General features: G+C 40.8%; 2 protein-coding genes and 1 pseudogene across 2 annotated transcripts in view; 2 read left to right on the forward strand and 1 right to left on the reverse strand.

Moving 5' to 3' along the window:
* HEATR4 (HEAT repeat containing 4) overlaps nt 1-9,414 on the reverse strand; it is a 39,525-nt gene extending 30,111 nt beyond the window's left edge. The window contains exon 1 of the mRNA XM_039883738.1: nt 9,318-9,414. The gene's annotated coding sequence lies outside the window, so the exon portion shown is untranslated. The remainder of the gene's footprint in view (nt 1-9,317) is intronic.
* On the forward strand, nt 4,584-6,496 carry LOC120619765 (acyl-coenzyme A thioesterase 1-like; annotated as a pseudogene).
* Nucleotides 9,415-9,526: 112 nt separating the features above from the next.
* ACOT4 (acyl-CoA thioesterase 4) lies at nt 9,527-14,190 on the forward strand. The gene is made up of 3 exons (XM_039883739.1): nt 9,527-11,003; nt 11,739-11,941; nt 12,968-14,190. Exons 1-3 carry the CDS (start codon nt 10,556-10,558, stop codon nt 13,565-13,567), a joined length of 1,251 nt encoding a protein of 416 aa, XP_039739673.1. The 5' UTR covers nt 9,527-10,555; the 3' UTR covers nt 13,568-14,190.
* The last annotated feature ends 5,166 nt before the right edge of the window (nt 14,191-19,356 follow it).

Consider the following 19,356-nt stretch of genomic DNA (forward strand, 5'->3'; position numbering starts at 1 on the left):
CCCCTTCTCTCTGTCCAGCACCAAATTGTCCACTACATTTGTGAGTCTGTTTTTGATTAGTTTGTTCTTTTTATTCTTTAGATTCCCCATGTAAGTGAAATCATATAGTGTTTATCTTTCTCTGTATGATTTAAATACCTTCTAGGTCCATCGAAGCAATATGTTTTTCCATCCCCTTACTTTTAGTGTGTCTTTTAATCTGAAGTGAGCCTCTTATAGGCAACACGTAAGGGTCTTGTTTTCCTTTCCATTCATCCACTCTATCTTTTAGTTGGAGCACTTAATTCTTTTCCATTTCAGGTACTTATTGATAGAAATGTAGTTGTTACCATTCTTTATTCCTGTTTTTGATACACGTCTTTTCTTCTTAAAGAAGTCCCTCCAACATTTCCTGTAATATGGGCTTGGTGGTGATAAATTCCTTCAGCTTATTTTTGTCTGGAAAGCTCTTATCTGTCTTTCAACTCTAAATGATAGCTTTGCTGGATAAATTATTCTTGGTTGTAGATCCTGGGTCTTCATCCTGTTGAATATTTTTTTGGCAAGCTCTTCTGTCCTGCATTGTTTCTTTTGAGAAATCAGCTGCCAGTCTTATGGGTGTTCCCTGATAAGTATTTATTTCTTTTTCTCTTGCTGCTTTTATTATTCTTTATATTTAAGCTTTGGCGTTTTAATTATGATGTGTGTTGGTGTGGGCCTCTTTAGATCTCTGATTTTTGGAATTCTCTGAGCTTCCTGGAGTTTTATGTCCATTTTATTCACCAGGTTAGAGAAGTTTTCCATCATTATTTCTTCAAGCAGCTGTTCGACATCTTGATTTTCTTCACTTACGCCGATCAGATGACTATTTGGACCCTTAATAGTGTCCCATATGCTCCTTAAATTATTTGTATAGTCTTGGCATCTTTTTTCTTGCCATTCTAATTGAGTGCCCTTGGCTTTCCCGTCCTCTAGATATGGCATTTGATCGTTTTCTTTATTCAATCTGTTTATTCCATTTAATATACTTCTCATCTCAGATAATGTGTTCTTCATTGCAGATTGGTTCTCTTTTATAATTTCCACTTCCATTTTTATGTTTTTTATCTCTTTGTTGAAGTTCTCACTGAATTTAACCAAAAGTTCATTGAGCATCTTTATAACCAGTTTTGAACTCTGCATCTGTTAGATTACTTGACTCCATCATATCTGGATCTCCGTTCTGTTCTCTCATATGCTTTCTGCTTCTTTGTCCTCCCATTCTGACTACCTTTCCATGTCTGTTTCTGTGTACTAAGCAAAGCTCCTAAGTCTCCCGGTCTTCTTAGTGTGGATTTGTGAAGTAGGTGTCCAGTGGCACAGTCCTGCGAGGGGTTCAGCTACAGGCCAAATTTAGCCCAAGCCTATGCCCCTCCAAGGCCACCTGTTAAGATTCAGCAAGCAATCTACAGATGCTTTGCTTATAGTTGCCTCAAAAGGCTACATCAGAAACCGAGGCCAGCTGCCTCCAGTGTGAGACTAGGTGTTGCTCAGCAAGGAGCATCTGACTCGCAGAGGATCAACCTGGATGTGGCTTGGATTGGGACTGCAAGTTGGAGAAGGCGGGGTTTCATGGAATCCTTGGGGCGGAGCAACCTCTGTTATCCAGTCTGATGATCTCACAGCAATGGCGGTGCTGTGTCCGCACACTGGCAGTGGGGAGGGCTCAGTGGGGAATAATGGATACCGCCGGCACTTCTATATAGAGCGTATCTCGCCTCAGCTGTCACTCTGACAATGTCTCCCTGTAAGTTCCTGGTGCCCGCTGCGTGCGCAGCTGAATCGGCACTGGTGCTCAGAGTGAGCAAGTCCATCACCACGAAAATCTACTCACAGAGGCGTTTATTGCTGCCACTGCTGCTGCTTCCATCTCACTCAGCCGCTCGAGACCAGGCAGTCCCGCGTCCTCTCCCTGTCCTTTCTGCCGTTGCAGGGTGCTTTCTTGGACTTCTCCCTACTTGTATGGCTTATTCATCTATATCCCAGGCGATTTTTCCTTGCTGCTGCTCCTTGTTTCCATCACAATTTTGATTTAGTCGCCAAGGGATGAACAGAGCCTCTATCATCTATGCCATTTTGGTGGCCCCTCCAGAACTGGGCAAAATCATAAATATTCCAGAACACTGCAAGAACACCTGCAACTCCTCAGAGATGGACTTTTTTCTTAACACATTTTTAAACAAAAGGCCTATGATTATTAAGGGTCGTTACTTACTCAACAAAGTGATAAAACTCAATTCCAGTCTTGTACTCCTCTTAACTAGTCAGAGCGAGGAATGGAGATTGCTGTGTGCCAGGTTTCTTCAGCACCAGCCACAGTCCAGCTCACCCACTGCACAGGCCAAAGAACTGGAGAGGTAGAACTAGGAAATTCTTTCCTAGAAAAAGAGGTTTTTCAGCACAGTCGAGGCAGGATAGTCTAAGGAAGTTCCCTCTCCCCTCCAGGTTACAGCTCTGAAACTTTTCCTCAGTTCCTTACTCAGCCCTCTCCCTACAACTCTGGAATTTCTTCCTTGACTTTTACTCAGCCCTCTCTCTGTTTCAAGCTTGAGACTCCGGGACGAGAAACAAGCCAAGGCTTGGCGACAAGATAGATAGCCTTGAGCAACCTCCTCCCTTCCAGGTGGCATGGCAAACAAGCCAGGACTGGGAGGCAAGCTGGATAGCCTTGGGAGACTCCCTACCACCAAGAAAACAAAAACCTGTAATTCAGAGTTGAGGGCAGACTCTGCCCTTCTCTCTCTCTGAGGTGCCTGCACTTTTAAGTGTAAATAAATAATAAAACCTGCACTTTTAATAAAACCTGCACTTTTCTGCTTGCTCTTTGTCTTGCCCTTGAATTCTTTCTCAAGGCATAAGACAAGAACCTGGTCACTGGAGCTCAGGGTCGGGGTCTCTCTTTGGGGTCACTCTAAGTTTTGTGGCCTACATATCAGGTCTCTTCTTCATAAATGCTCTTTGATTTTCACAGAACTTGACAAATTCATGATAGCCATTCCCTACTCACAATACACTACCTTTTTAAGTCACTTCCCATAGACAGTTTATATGCAATTATATATTACTATATTTCCTGCTACTAAATATGTTCTTAGTTGCATTATGGAATTTTAAGTTCTAGTGTTTTATAATGTGCCCAAACACATTTGAGAATTCTGGATTTGAAGTAGAGGAAAGGATATTTAATGTTTAAATATTTGTGTTTAACAACCCTCTCTTATGCCTCCTCTGAGAGTACAGTATTAAAGGAAGAACTTGGCAGCCAAAGAACCTGGGTACTAGGAAATGTTTTGAGGGTTGTAGGCTCAGGATATTAGAGAATCGGAAGATAAACCTTGCTTATTTTAGAATTCAATCAGAGCTCATAGTGGATGGAAGCACTAGAACTCTCAGAAAAAATGAAAAGGTGTGGTGGAACCAGAATAAGATGTAGCTAAAGTTAAATTTGAGTTTTGATTTCACCAAATACCCACTCCATGACCTTGGGGCCTCTTTCTTCCTTTAAAAAATTGGGATGATGATATTTAATTCCTAGTACTTTTATGAGGAGCAAATGTTTGAAACCAGTCAAGGATGCTTTTGTAGAAGCCACACAAGAAAATTAGGATTTTTTTTTTTTGGCAACTGACAAGAGCAGTCCTTGTGGAATAGTGCAAACCCAAATTACTATGGAGACTGAATAGAGAATGGAAGACAAGTAAGAGGACAACTTTTCCCATAAATTTTGCTGTGAAAGAGAGAAAACTAGGGCAGAGTGGGTCAAGGGATTATGCTTAAAATGTAAGAGGTTCTAGAGCATGAAGTACACTGATGGGAATGAGCCAGTAAAGAAGAAAATTATGAAGGAGGAGAAAGAAGTGGTTATAGGAGCAAAGTCTATGAGAATGAGAGTGGATGGGATCCAAGCCAAGCAGAGGGATGGCCTTTGTTAAGAACAGAGATACTTCTTTGGGAATTAGGAGGGAAGGCAGAGAGTTCGAGTTCATGTGGAACTAAGTAGATTTGGCAGGGGGAAGTGAGGAAGAGTTCCTACTGGATAGATTGTTTTATCCATGAAAGACGAAGAGCTGAAAGTAAAGAGGAATAGGGGCTCAAGAGGCTTGAGGAGGTAGAAGGTATGAAATCATCTTTGGGGGAAGTGGAAAGCAAATATCAGTGAAGTGTGACAAGAGTGATAGGCAGTATGGGTGCTTATTTGAAATTTGTGGTCATGAAATGAATGTCAGATCTGTCAGCACAAACGTGTATTTTTTTCTCCAGCAATGATCCTTTGCACAAATACAGGACTAAAAGTGAATAGGTGGATTTAACCAAGGTTAGCATTTTTTTCTAGTGAATAGGTGGATTTAACCAAGGTTAGCATTTTTCTGGGCATTTTAATACCTCTCTTCCTATGACCAAAGGAAGAGAGCTATTAAAAGAGCTAAGAGTGCTTACAAGAGAATGATAATAACAATGAAGCTTGAAATTTAAGCTGGATGAGGTGTGAAGTGAGAAAATGAGAGAGGTATTGATAGTGAAAAAAGTGGCAAAGTCTCAAAGAGATGAAAGTGGGTGGTACTAAAATGGCTAAGCTGGAAGTATTTAAGATGGTAACCAGAGAATAGAATGCTTGAAGCTGAGATTTCGAAGATGAGGTAGTTACTGATGATGACTTCGTTGAGGTTATGACAATGGGAGTAGGTGGCTGAGGTGGGATAAAAAAGATCATTGGAGGTATGGAGGTCAAGGAACTGAAAGGCCAAAGTATTTAGTAGGTCATCTACATGGCTATTGAAGTCACCAACAATGGTGATGGAGAAATTGTGGAAAGGAAGATAGAAAGGAAGAATAAGTAGATATCTCAAGGTCACAAACCTTGACAAACGGTAAAGCCCAGATTAAGGCTCAGCTCCAAGTGACTTCCAATTCCAGGCACTACTCACCACACTGGTTCATGAACTCATTCTCCTTTTTCCTCTGTCCTTATCTCAGGTAAAGGGTCCAGAAGTCTGGCTGCTTGGGATTTCCAAAGGGGGGTGAACTCTACCTCTCCATGGCCTCGTTCCTGAAGGGAATCACTGCTGCAGTCATAATCAACGGCTCCATGGTCAATGTTGGAGGAGCCTTACACTATAAGGGCAAAACCCTGCCTCCTGTAGTTTGCAACAAAACTCGAATCAAGGTGATCAATGATGGCTTTATAGATATTTTGGGTGTCCTGAACACCCGTTTAGAAGGACCTGACCAGAAGAGCCTCATTCCAGTGGAAAGGGCTGAGAGTGCCTTCCTGTTCCTTGCAGGTCAGGATGACCGCAACTGGAATAGGAGAAGCCCCAGATCATCTGTTACCCAGGGGCGAGATACTAATTTGAGCCTCCTTCCTTCCCCATGTGTTGGGCATCCCTGCACACCTTGGCGGGCAGTCCTGTCATCTGGGGAGGGGAGCCCAGGGCTCATGCCATGGCCCAGGTGGATGCTTAGAAGCAGCTCCAGATTTTCTTCCACAAACACTTGGGTGGGGAAAAGGGGACAATCCCACCAAAACTGTAGTCTTTTATTCAATTGTGTGGCATCTCTGATGCTAATTTGTCCTGAGAATAGCTGCCGCAATTAGTGTGTATGTAGTTATTTTTCTTTTTAATAATTAGATTTTCCCCCTCCTCACTGTTAAAATGAACTGACCAATGAATTCTCAAGATTTTTATAAACTACATGCCTTTCCAGCTGAGTAGGAAGAGAGTGATTCTGCAGAAAACACAGCAGATGGGAAAAGCATAACTTTTAGTCTCTCACAACATACAAGGCTTTAGCTCCAAAAGGAAAAGTGAGTAACAATGGTTGACAGTGGCTTGGACACAATTGGTACTCAGTAATTGGCTTAATTATTTATTGTTGAATTTAATAATTCATTTAATTTCATTAATAAATGATTACCTGCCTTAGAAAAGCCTATAATATCAAAAATATTATGATTTGAGTTTCTCCCTTAAGAATAGAAGTGAACATCTTAAGCTGTAAATTACTAGATGTAAAACTTAGATGTAAAACTGAAAAATTTTCATAGCAAATACATTTTTAAGTCCTTGATATCTTACCCTTGGATGAATAAGAATTCTCCTAGTGTAAATAAATTTTAAGTTATGTTTATGTTTACACATATGGGGCTTTATGATTTAGTTGCTTTGAAAGCTAGTAAAACATTTAGATAATTACATAAGTGATTTTAACAGTGATTAATGTGAAAACAAATGATTTAATATTTATACCACTTGATATAAATAAATGATTTAATATTTATACCACTTGATATAAAATAAATGATTTAATATTTATACCACTTGATATAACCAACTCATTGGAGTTTTAGGGATGCATAAACTGTCAAACCAATGTAATTTCTTGGTTTTTCATAGAAAACATTTCATTTTTTACTTCCATATTGAAGTCCATCAATGTCCAATGTTTTGCTTCTATTTTTTGTCGTAGTTTTGTGGTGATATTACCACTGCCTGAAAAATAGATGATTTATTTAGCTTCCTTATCAGCTGCCTGTCACACTTGGGCATCTTTCTGCATCAGCTCTCCAGAGTGTCGAGACAGAATGCTGACTGAGCTAACTGACAAGAATAGTGTATCTTCCATACTTGTTGAGAGAGTCATCAGAAATAGGATCTAGGAATATGACATGAACTTCTTGCCTCCCTCACCATTTTGACAACATCCATTTGTTTGTGCTCTATTTCAAAGCTTGTTCCTATTTCAATATCAACAAAATTTCTGTTAGGAACACATGTGGGTTTACCTTATCTCACCTGTGTAGGGGAGGCAAAATTTTACTTCTACTCTCAGGCTTTCCAGTTGGGCCTCAGAATTAAATTGATGTTAAGAGAGATTACCAAGAAAAAATCATAGCAATTTTATTTTTACATGTGCAAAAAGTCTCCACAAGAAAATGAAGACCCAAAGACGTAACAAAACCTAAGTACTCATATACTGGATTGAACAGAGTGGCAACTATGGAAAAGCGAAATATATAGGGAGACTAAAGGAAGAGAAATTATTTTAACAAGTTGTTATGGAATTCTCTTAGCCTTAACTCCTGTTTCTGGTGATAAGATTGTTTCTTTCCTCTTGGTATAAGGAGAGCAGCTCTCACAGAAAAGTTTCATCTTATAATTTTAGGGGAAAAATTGGAGCAAGTGCCCTTCTTACACTTGCTGTTTTTCAACTGCCTTTAGCTCAAATAGTCAATATGCCAAAATGACATATTTTGGGGTAGCATCCCCTGCACCCCTTCACCTGACTAATTTCTCATCCCCACTTGATTTTGAGAAATGAAGATAAACTGAGGGAGAATTTTCATCTTGCTGTGAAATACTATGTGCTTAATTTCTTCTTGTTTCCTAGCATGTATTTTCTAATGTTGAATTCTGTGTTCAAATCTAAACACACAAATCTTCTAAAAGTCAACCTCCAAATTCCTTAATTAGTCCCATTAACAGTCATAATTCCTATTAATCCCATATTTTCTTTTTCTAGTTTAGAAAATCTAATATGACTGGTGTCCTTATAAGAAGAGGAGATTAAGACACAAATATTCATGAGAGAGGACCATATGAAGATATAGAAGATGGTCATCCACAAGCCGAACAAAGAAGCCTGGTACAGATTTTTTCCTCATGGCCCCCAGAAGAAAACAACCTTGCTGACACCTTAATCTTGAATTTCTAGTCTCCTATTATTTAAGCAGCCCAATCTGTGGGATTTGTCATGGCAGCCCTAGCAAACTAACATACTCTGCAAATTGGTCTACAAATTCAATGCAATCTCCATCAAAATTCCAGCTGGCTTCTTTGCATAAATTGATAAGCTGATCCTAAAATTCCTATGGAAATTCAAGGGACACAGAATTTTGAAAAAGAGTAAAGTTGGAAGACTCACAATTCCCAATTTCAAAACTACTATAAAGCAGCAGTGATCAAGACAATGTGGTAGAATGAGTAAGAATAGACATAAAGGTTCATGGAATAGAATTGAATACAGAAATAAACCCTCACATTTAGAGTCAACTGATTTTCGACAAGGGTGCCAAGAAAATTCAGTGGGAGAAAAAATGGTCTTTTCAACAAAATTTGGATCCCTACCTCAAACCACAAAAATTGACTCAAAATGGGTCAAAAACCTAAACGTAAGAGCAAAAACTACAGAACTCTTAGAAGAACATCCAGGAGTAAATCTTTCTAATCTTGGTTTAGGCATGGTTTGACATCAAAGCACAAGCAAAAAAAGTAAAAACAGATGAACTGACCTTCATCGAAATGAATAACTTTTATGCCTCAAAGGATATCATTAAAAAAGTGAAAAGACAACTCAGAATGGGAGAAAATATTTGTAAATCACCAATCTGATAAAGGACTTGTCTCTAGAATATGTAAAGACTTCTTTCAACTCAATAACAAAAAGACAGCCCAACTCAAAAAATAGGCCAACGACCTGAAGAAGATGTAAAATAGCGAATAAGTACTTGAAAAGGTGCTCAACATCATTAGCCATCAAGGCAATGCAAATCAAAACTACAATAAGACAACTACTACTCAGGATATCTGTAATCAAAGACAGATAACAAGAGTTGACAAGAATGTGGAGAAATTAGAACCCTCATACAGTGCTTGTGGGATTGTAAAATGGTGCAGCACTTTGGAAAACAGTATGGCAGCTCCTCAAAAGGCTAAACATAGAGTTAACTTATGACTCATCAATTCTACCCTTGAGTATATACAGAAAAATTAAAACATAGGTCTGCAAGTTGCAGAATAGTAAATATAGTATGTTCACACTCCCACATACATACTATAACATACAGACAAATCTAGATGGATGTACCATCTTTGCGGAAAGGGAAACTGGAGGGAGAAGAGACTCGTATTTCACATTTTAAACTTTTCAGTATTATATCTGTTTCGAAAAATATGTATTTTTTTCTTCAAAAAAGAACTATGGTTTTTCTTTTACAGAGCAGTTTAAAAAGCAACACGCAAAACAATGGCAATTATCTGGAGACCATGAGACACAAAACACACATGGCCTCAATCTCAGGCTATTATGAAATCAATAATTACATTTTGTTTCACGATATTCTTCTAAGACTTTCAAATACACTGTCACATGTGACCTCCATATGGAAGACTTCTTTCATGTTACACACAAGAATTCTGAGACCCAGAGAGAGAATAAATTTACTTAAGACTACAGAACTAGTCAGTGCTGAAGCCAGACCTAGAAGTTTGATTTTATTGCACCACCACATCACTGCTCACGTTTGAGTTCCACATCTGGAGTTAATCAAGGCTCTGATACTTACTAGAGGGTAATCCTCAGTGGTTTAATATTCTCCAAGCTCCAGGTTCCTCCCCTGCAATATTTGAAAAATACTCCCAGTGTTTTGCGAATAGTTAAATTTGTATATAAAACAGATGGGGCACTGATAAAGAGTAGCTATTATTAGAATATATATAAAATGTTGGGCATCCCTGAACATTATACCTATATTGCTTCTAGGGTCTAGGTTGACTTTTAGTATCTACTAAGGCTGAACAGTCTCATTTCCTGTGACACAGCAGTTCTGCTCCCATGTATATACCCCACTGAAATGGAAATACATGTCCATCAAAAGATCGTTTCTTGAATGTTCAGAGCACTATAGTGCCAAACTGGGAACTACCAAACGCCAAAAGGCAGTAAAACTGTCAAATAATTTTATGATCACAATATGCAGTACTACTTAGCAGTTACAATGAACGATCTACAACTAAACCCAACAATAATAATGAATTTCACAAACATAATGCTGAGCGAAAGCAGATACTAAAGAAAACATACTAAAGGATTCATTCTCATAAAAATGCAATCAGAAAAAAACCTAACCCTTTTTTTGTCAGAAACAGGATAGAATAGCTTTGGGGAAGGGGAAAGTGCCTGGAGCAAGAATGAGGGTGGCTTCTGGAGAGCTGGTAATGTTTCTAGATCCTAAAGCCTGGTTATGCGGATATGTTCGCAGTGTGAAAATTCGTTGAACTGTACATTTAGGATTTGTGCACTTTTCTGTATACACGTTATAAGTCACTAAAAGTTATTATTATTATTTTTAATTACCCATGGAAGGGCTGGAATTCTTGGAATTCTGCCGAAATTCATTCCGCTTTGATTGCACCACGAATCGATTGCCCAACGACTCTCACTCCAACAAGTGAAAATGGTCTGAGGCCAAGCAGGCTCCTCCAGAGTCGCGGATTGGGTGCCACATCCGGAACTCAGGCCGTGCCTACGCTCCCGGCCTAGGGCCAGGGCAGCCACCTGGTGCTTTGATCTCAGACGAGTCCCGGACGCTGGTCTACGAGTCTGACGAGCCCAGTTGCCTTCAGAAGCGGCTCAGTCACCGACTGAGAACGCCTGATTGTGTCAGAGCCCTGGCGCGCTCCCCACTGGCTGGGACGGATTCCAGCCCCGGCCTCGACTTGCTGCTCGGGGGTTGGAAGTGCAGTAGAGCGCGGCCGGGATGGCGGCGACGGTGACTGTGAAGCCCAGCCGCGGCCGCTGGAACGAGCCCGTGCGCATCGTCGTGCGCGCCCTGGCCCCGGGGCAGCGGGTCACGCTGCGCGCGTCCCTGCGCGACGAGAGGGGCGCGCTCTTCCGGGCCCACGCGCGCTACTGCGCCGACGCCGGCGGCGAGCTGGACCTGACGCGCGCGCCCGCGCTGGGCGGCAGTTTCGCGGGGCTCGAGCGCATGGGCCTCTTCTGGGCCCAGGAGCCTGAGAAGCCTTTTTGGCGGTTATTGAAGCGAGACGTGCAGACGCCCTTCGCTGTAGAGCTGGAGGTGCTCGACGGCCACGAGCCCGAGCTTCTCCTGGGCCGGGCAGTGCCCGAGCGCGACTTCCTGGGGCCCGGGGTTCGGCGGCAGCCTGTGCGTGTGGGCCAGGTGCGCGCCACGCTTTTCCTGCCTCCAGGTGAGCCTGGGCTGCTGAGGGTGCGCGAGCGTGTGCGCTGAGTCACCCGTAGTACTGTTTCAGGGCAATTTGGCTCAGTGGTACGGTCAGAAAGGCTCACATTGACTAAATCAGTGGCCGCATAACCAAAATAAGAGTACTTTTATGTATTAGGCTCTGTGCTGTGCGTTTCGTTTGCATAATCTCATTTAACCCCATATCCCAATGACGTGGGTGTTATGCAGATTAAAAAAAAAAAGCCAGGGACAGGATTGGTAGTTTCGCTGCTAACTGCCCTAAAAGATCTCTACAGTATCAGCCCTACCGGCCTTACGCAAAATGATGACAGTCAAGGAAGCTATTGCCAAGTCGCCCTTCTCCAGAGTCTTCGGTACACTGGGCCTCTTCTCTACTTCATGTTCCTCTCTACCACAGATCACAATTAAGATTTCACTGTCTTCCTCACCTAAAGTCATCTCTAGGTATTTTTCTTTTGTAAGTAGACAGCTGAAATATGAATTCACACACATACACACACACAGCCAAGGGTTGGTGGAGGATAAACTTGTCAATGAGAAGGTACATTGTAGATTGGCTTCCCCTCAAGGAACTTGTATCTCTTTTCAATAGTGACTCGGAGCTGCTTGCCATCCGACCCGTCCCCCATTCACAGCAACCCAAAATAATTTGAAAGATCTCTAAAAGGAAAGTAGGTTCTTCAAATTATATATCTTCCTTTTATAATATCTTCTCTAGGACCTAGACCTTTCCCAGGGATCATTGATATCTACGGTGTTGGAGGAGGCCTGCTGGAATATCGAGCCAGCCTCCTGGCTGGCCATGGCTTTGCCATATTGGCTCTAGCTTATTACAACTTTAAAGATCTCCCCAAGAAATTCAACAGCATAAACATCTCCTACTTTGAAGAAGCCCTGTGCTACATGCTTCAATACTCCCAGGTTCTCCTAATGTCCTTTATTGTATCATTCTCTCTAGATCAACAGTCCCCAACCCCCAGGCCATGGACCGGTACCAGTCCATGGCCTGTTACGAACCAAGCCATACAGCAGGAGGTGAACTGTGGCGAGTGAGAGAAGCTTCATCTGTATTTGCAGTGGCTTCCTAGCTAGTATCACTGCCTCAGCTCCACCTCAGATCATCAGGCATTAGATTCTCATAGGACCACTGGTCCCTGGTGCCAAAAACGTTGGGGACCACTGCTCTAGATGTATCTCCTGAGAGAATGTCACTTTGCACTCATCTGTGCCATGTGCACTGATGCTGCTCCATTTTTTCTTACACAGAAATTACTTTTGGAGACTTTCTTGATTTTATGTGCCTATATATTTTCCACTTTCTCAGATGGATTAATAATGCATAATAATCATAAAATACATGTGAGATTTTATTTAAAGGACTTTTGTTATGGAGCTTTTATTTTGTTAGCTTTGCATGCTTGTTTTTAATCTTTTTCTGATATCAGAGTATTTTCTCAGATTTTGACCAGAACTTGCCCACCCATTTTTAGAAGCTAAGAACTACTTAGTTGAACTTTGAAGTCTTACTTTGTTTCTATAAAGTTAATCATTTGCTGATTTACATGTGATCTGATGAATGACTCACTTCTCAGAACAGAACTCAGTTCCATACAGTTAGATACCTAGGCACATTGAGACTTTGATCACGCCCACCTGAATGAAGTCTTGAATCTGACAGAATCCATGACTTAGCATTCTCTAGTGGATGATTCTTTGGAACATGTGTAACCAATTCCAAAATTTGCCAGTGAGTTTAAGATTTGTTTGCCATCTGGACAACCAGATCTTTTTTACTATGTGGGAAGAAACTCTTGTCAGCTGAAGTTGATTCTCTTGTAGCCAATTCACAAATTAAAGCTAGTGGCATCTGTAGTTGCATTTAGAAAGACATTTTTCCATTGGGTAGGTTCTTGACTCTTGACTCTTCTTCTTTTCTTCCAAGTAAAGGTACCAGGTATTGGGCTTCTGGGCATTTCTGTAGGGGCTGATATTTGTCTTTCCATGGCCTCATTTTTGAAGAATGTCTCAGCCACAGTTTCTATCAATGGATCTGGGTTCAGTGGAAACAAAGCCATATCCTACAAGGAGAATTATGTCCTACCACTGGGTTATGACCCAAGGAGAATCAAGGTATCTTTCTCAGGCCTTCTGGGCATTGTAGATCTAATGAATGATAGTGTAGGAGGGTGTGAGAATCCCAGCACGATTCCAATGGAGAAGGCCCAGGGGCCTATCCTCTTCATCGTTGGTCAGGATGACCATAACTGGAGGAGTGAGTCATATGCCGAAATAGCCTCTGAACGGTTCCAGGCCCATGGAAAGGAAAAACCCCAGATCATCTCTTACCCTGGGACTGGGCATTACATTGAGCCTCCTTACTTCCCCTGTTGTCCAGCTTCTATGAACACACTCCTGAAAAAGCCTGTGATCTGGAGTGGGGACCCCAGGGCTCATTTTAAGGCCCAGGTTGATGCTTGGAAGCAAATTCTAAACTTCTTCTGTACACATCTTGGAGGTGCCCAGAAGGCAGCTTCCCTCAAATTGTAATGCATTGATCTGTTGTTGACATGAGAGGTACAAGGTCAGATTCTAGTGTTTAATAATCTTATGTGAATTAATTTTCCCCTGAATAATATCAAATTCATGTCATTGTATTATTGATGTATTTTAAGGTAACTCTTTTGAATAAGTTGTTATCACTAGTTTTACTAATATAACACATGCCTGTTATACAAGATTTAATTGGAGTTATACCACTCAAAAAAATAAGAGCATCCTCATTGTTAAAATTTACCTTTTCCTCTAGATTTCTTTTACTTAACACTTTGAGCCATAGATGAAATTTAAAGCAGAACAAATACTGGGTTACTTTTTCCATCACTGAGAGAGAATGGCCATCCAGTATTTGCTACTGGTTTAACTACTGAAAGCATGGTAGAATTTTCAATGGCCAAAAGTATACAGAAAATGTTGATGTAAGGAAAGCCAGACTAACCTTTTATTCTTTCTCATGGATTTCAGAGAAGAATCCTTTGGGAGGAGGAATTGAGGTAATGAAGGGGAACATCTGTTTCTAGAATAGTTAAGTCTAAAGTCTGTTCCAAGGGTGAGTGACTATGACTTATTTTCCTTCTTGCTTCCTGGCTCTAAAAATAAACTTTGGAAAATCATGGTGCGGCATTCTTAGAGGCATCATTCCTAACTTTCTTTGACATCATGGCCACAAAGCATTGTGTAAGTATATTTGAAGAGATAATGGCTGAGACTTTCCCCAAACTGACAGACATCAAGCCACATATTCAAGAAGCACTATGTCCTAGTCAGCTAGGGCTGCCATAATAAAATACCATAGGCTGGGTGGCTTAAACAACAGGCATTTCTCACAGTTCTGGAGGCTGGCAGTCCAAGAGTCTGCAAATTGGTCAGGGCTTAGTAGGAATGAATTACCTCTGTTCCCAGTGGCCAGGGTAGTTAGCCCGAGGTTTGGAGATCTTTCAACATGATCACTCGCATGGCAAGGAAGTTGGTAGTACTTCCTGTCTGCTGGGAGTCCAGGCAAGGCTGTGGGTTGAGGGGAGGGATCTCAATTTCTCTTGTTTTCACTGGCTCTTGGTCTGGGTTCCAAGAGTGGGCATTGCAAGAGATCAATGCAGAATTGCATGGCATTCTTTTGACCTAGTGTTAGAAGCTAAATAGCATCACTCTTGCCATACTCCACTGGCCAAGACAGTAACAAAGACCCACCCAAGTTAAAGGAGAACAGAGTCCATCTCTTGAAAAGAGTAGCAAGGTTCTAGAAGAGCATGTAGAATGGGAAATATTGTAACTATCTTTGGAAAATCTGCCTTCTGGTTCACATTCCTCTCATATATAAAATATAACTTCCTCAAAAGTCTCAGTCCATTATAGTATCACACTCAGATGCAAGGTCCAAGACTGCATCATCTGTATCAGGTCCAGGTACAAATGAGGCTCCTCAGGTACAGTTCCTTGGGTACAGCTCCTTGAGTATCGTTCTCAGTCTGAAGACCTATGAACTAAAGAAACTACGTGCGTGCGTGCGCGTGCGCACACACACACACACCACAAAGGTAGGATGGATATAACTCATACACATTCTTATTTAGAATGGGGAAAATGAGAGGCACACAACAGTCACTGATCCCTAGCAATTTTGAAATCTAGCTGAGAACATGTTGCTAATTCATTGGTGCTCAGTTTACTCTCTGAATTATTCTCTGTAGCTCTTGGTTTCACCCTTTAAATTGAAACCTTTATTTTCCATAAGAAAACTGAATTAGCAACTAAAAAGCCTCCTCAATCTGCTTCCTAGATGAAAAAAATTAGGAGTCCAAAGATCTCTTTATTTTGCACACTCTTTTTGTTCAAGTTCGCAGTGCTTCCACCAGAACAATTATCTTAAGAACTAGGTGGTTTTCTAAAAATCTTAGCAGAGTTAACTCCATGAGACAAAATTCACAACTATAAGTCTGTCTGGGATAGGAACTCCTCTACCTTGGGCTCCTCTAGGATCCTCTAGGACAACACCCATAAGAAGCCCAGAAGTCCTATTATTTAATAGGATCTCTTAGGCACACTTTAAAATCTTTAGAGGGCTTTTGTCAATCAAATGTTCTATGAAGGCCCTACCTTGAATCTTTCCAAGATATTTACAAAGGATCTCCCACAGAGCTACCCAGGATTTGACTTTGGTCTGAGGTCCTTTCTTAATAATTTGCCATCTGAGAGGCTGGGAATGAGAAACAGTATTACTGTCAAACTTGTCAGTTTGACTATCTGAACCTGGTTCCATTGTATTTAACAGTTCATTCTTTAACTCATCTCTCTCTCTTGCATTTTATCGTAGGCAGCAAAAAGCTGCCAGCTGGCACTTTGATTACCCTGCTGGGAAATCACTTTAGCTTGATTATTGAATTCATTAGGTATATTTTCTATTTTCACATTACTGTAAGTGTCAGTGTTTCCTCCAGCTTCCAGTGAATTTTTCTTGCTTTCCTTTGAGCCTTTCTCAATAATAGCCTCCTTGAGGCCCTTCGGGCCTTCACTCGCAGCCTCCTTGGAAGCCCTTCCAGTTTCCACCTGCCACCCAGTCCTAAAGCCAGCTGTGATTCTTATGCATATGGATCTCTCCACACGCTGCTTGAACTTCCTCATAGCATGCTATCTGGGTTTTAAGAATGAATGTGATAGGAGAGGAAGGTGGAAATACATGGCATTTACTATGATTTAGCTTTGGAAGTCACATAGCTATGAGGCTGTACACTACGAGTTGAGGCAGACACAAAGACCTTAGGTACAAGGAAAGTGGATTTGGCTCTACTAGGGAATTGGCAAGGTTCTAGAACAGCATTTGAGATGGGAGTTATTGGTTGTACTCATCTTTGGAAAATGCAATCTGTCCACAAAATTGTTATGTAGCAACAGGCAACAGAACACTGCTAAAAAGAAAAAGATAAAAATAATCTCACCAGAAGCCACAGGAAAAAAACATTCAAAGGAGCAAAAGTAAATGTAACAACTGACTTCCCAACAGCCATAATGGAAACAAGAAACCATTGAAATGATATCTTCAAAGTGTTGAGAGAAAACATCTGACACCTTAGAAGCCTAGTCTAGCAAAATAGATCCTTAAACATAAAAATATTCTTCATAAGTTTATTGAAAAAAATTTTTAATTTAGTAAAATAAAAAGTCACTTTTAGGAAAATAAAAAAAAAAATGTGCCCAGTGCAATAGACTGCATTCCCCAGTAGAACTGCACTTCCCAACAGAAGTGCGCTCCGCATGATAAAGTTGGTGCCTGCCGTTTCATACTCATGTCAACTCCTTGTGCATTCGTCCAACTGGGCCTCACACCGTTGAACCTTCTGGGTCAGGTCAGCAATACCCCGGACCCTGACAGATGGGATCCCAGTAAGCACCGTCAGACACTGTTGTGTTTCTTGGCTACAGCTTTAAAAATGATAACTTCTGCATGGTTTTACCACCAAATATACCTTATCTAAATTTAAGAAGAGATGCAAATATTCCCAAAGCAAATTCACAGATACAAATCTTTATAAATCAGCACTGAAAGAGAAGGATCTGGAATAACAGAAAACTGTGAGATTGTGAGAAGGAGGTCTATTTGGGGAGAAGATTTAGAGTTTAAAGCTTGAGATGGGAAAATGAGGGGTTGAGGGCACCATGTCTCATGGCTGTTTCTTCTGGCTTTTCCAGAAAGAAACCAGAGCAGGTTGGGAGCATTCAGCTGGCCTCTCCCCAGACCAGAATCTCTGACTTCTCTTCTCATGATGTCGAAGGGTAAATTTATTTGGTCCTTCTCCATAAATCACCTCAAACTCACCCAGTATTAGCAGAGATAAAAGAGAAAGGTTTCCAAGGTCCAATTAATAGATAGACACAATATTGAAAAAAGGCCTAATGACTCACTAGGAAATCCAGCTCACTAGGAAATACAACCAGACTTCTGGAAAATCTATGTTAAATTGGCTATAAGGATCTTAGGATGAAGGCTGAGGGATATTCAAATAGACAAGGCCGAACTGGAAAGAGAGTCTTACAATGAAGACTATCCTCTGAATATGACATTCCAAGAGTTAGATGCTCTGTTCCTGTGTTTGATGAGATTATGGAGATTACATGACCCTAATTATCGGATATTTGAGAACAACTGCAGTCATATAATAGAAGGAATCGAGAATGATAAAAAAAAAAAAGGCCATTTTAATTTAGCCTGAGGCAGGACGCCTTAGTTGTCCAAATGATCTACTTTTTGCAAAGAAACTGGCATTCCTATTTTCCCTAAGATTTACATCCTGCTCTTCCAAACAGAGGCAGAGCTACTGCAGGGTGGGGATGGTGTTGGTGGTGAATACATAGAGAACCAGCAAATAAGAATTTTTTTTTAGTGAGCCAGTGTTTCATTCTATTCATACAACAGTTGCTTGGTCAAATTCTCTGGCCATTGCTTACTGGTGATCTAATAAAATTACAAAAATAATTAATGCAGCACCTGAAATAGTTCATCTCTCAAACTGGCCCAGTAACAGCTTCAGCTAGAGCACAACTCTTGGTGTTGTAGCCGCCAGCCCCCGAAAGACACACGGACTACCAGGAATCAGTGAGTCATAGGAATCACACTCTTTATTCAGCCAGCTGGGTCTGCCAGGGGTACACAGACCCCAAATTAAGCAGCCCCAAAATGTAGAGGTACAGAGTTTTTAAGCCCAAAACCCCATTCTTCATTCTGTCTGAATACAAAGGTCTATTTTTCTCCTATTCACTACCTGTCAACCTATAGGTCGGGGTGTGCAAGCGGGGAGTACAGAAGCAGAAAGCTTGTTATCAGAATGTTATGTCCCTATGATCAAAAGCCTTTTGTTCCCATGGCGATAGTCAAACAGTAATTTCCTACAAGTAATAAATCTCAAGTAGTCATTTTTCACCATATTGGCAAGCACTCCACTTGCTAATTTCCATAGTTCAAAGTTCCGGGAACTGAGCCAAGATAGGCCTCACCAGGATAAGGATGAAGCTTTTAATGTACCCAGAAAGCAAGTGGCTGTTTTGAAAACTATGCTTTCCATTTAACCTAATCTCTCTGAATGTAGAGAGCCTTCCCTTAAAGACTAAGAATGAGGCCCTTCAAAAGGAGAGACATGTGGCCCTAATGTTCTTTCTCTCTAGACCCACTACAATATCAGATTCCTCCGAAGAAACATATGTCTGAGTCTTGATGCTTTGGACAAGAGAAATATTCAAGAATTTCAGGTAATTTTAGATATAGGATCAGAGATGATGCAAATTCCCAGAAATCTTAACTGAATGGGAAAGACTAAGGGTTTGAGGCTTAAGGATCTGAAGTGGACAGGTTTTTCAAACCCTACAGGTTGGACACAGGACCAAAAGTGTCTTTTTTGGTGGTTTCATTTCTCCTTAATATTGTTCTTTTAAAATTTTTTATTTTGAAATTATTTTAGACTCACAAAAATATTGCAAAAATAGTACAGGTTCCCTATAACCCTTCCTCCAACTTCCTTTAATGTTAACACCTCACATAACAATAATACAACTATCAAAATCAGGACATTAACATTGATACAATACTATTAACCATAAGAGTATTATTGAAATTAAGTTATTGCTATCTTGGAGAAAGAGTTTACCCAAGTGGATAGTATAGTGGCTGCTAAAAACAATCGTGGATTTCTCTTGTCCCACCAAAACTGTAAATATGAAATAGTACCAAGCCCAAGATCATAGATACTAGAGTGACTGAAAGTCTGTCTCTACCTCCAGCCCTTTTCCCTTTC

The sequence above is a fragment of the Pteropus medius genome, unplaced genomic scaffold, assembly GCF_902729225.1.
Source record: "Pteropus medius unplaced genomic scaffold, Ma_sr-lr_union100, whole genome shotgun sequence".
NCBI lineage: Eukaryota > Metazoa > Chordata > Mammalia > Chiroptera > Pteropodidae > Pteropus > Pteropus medius.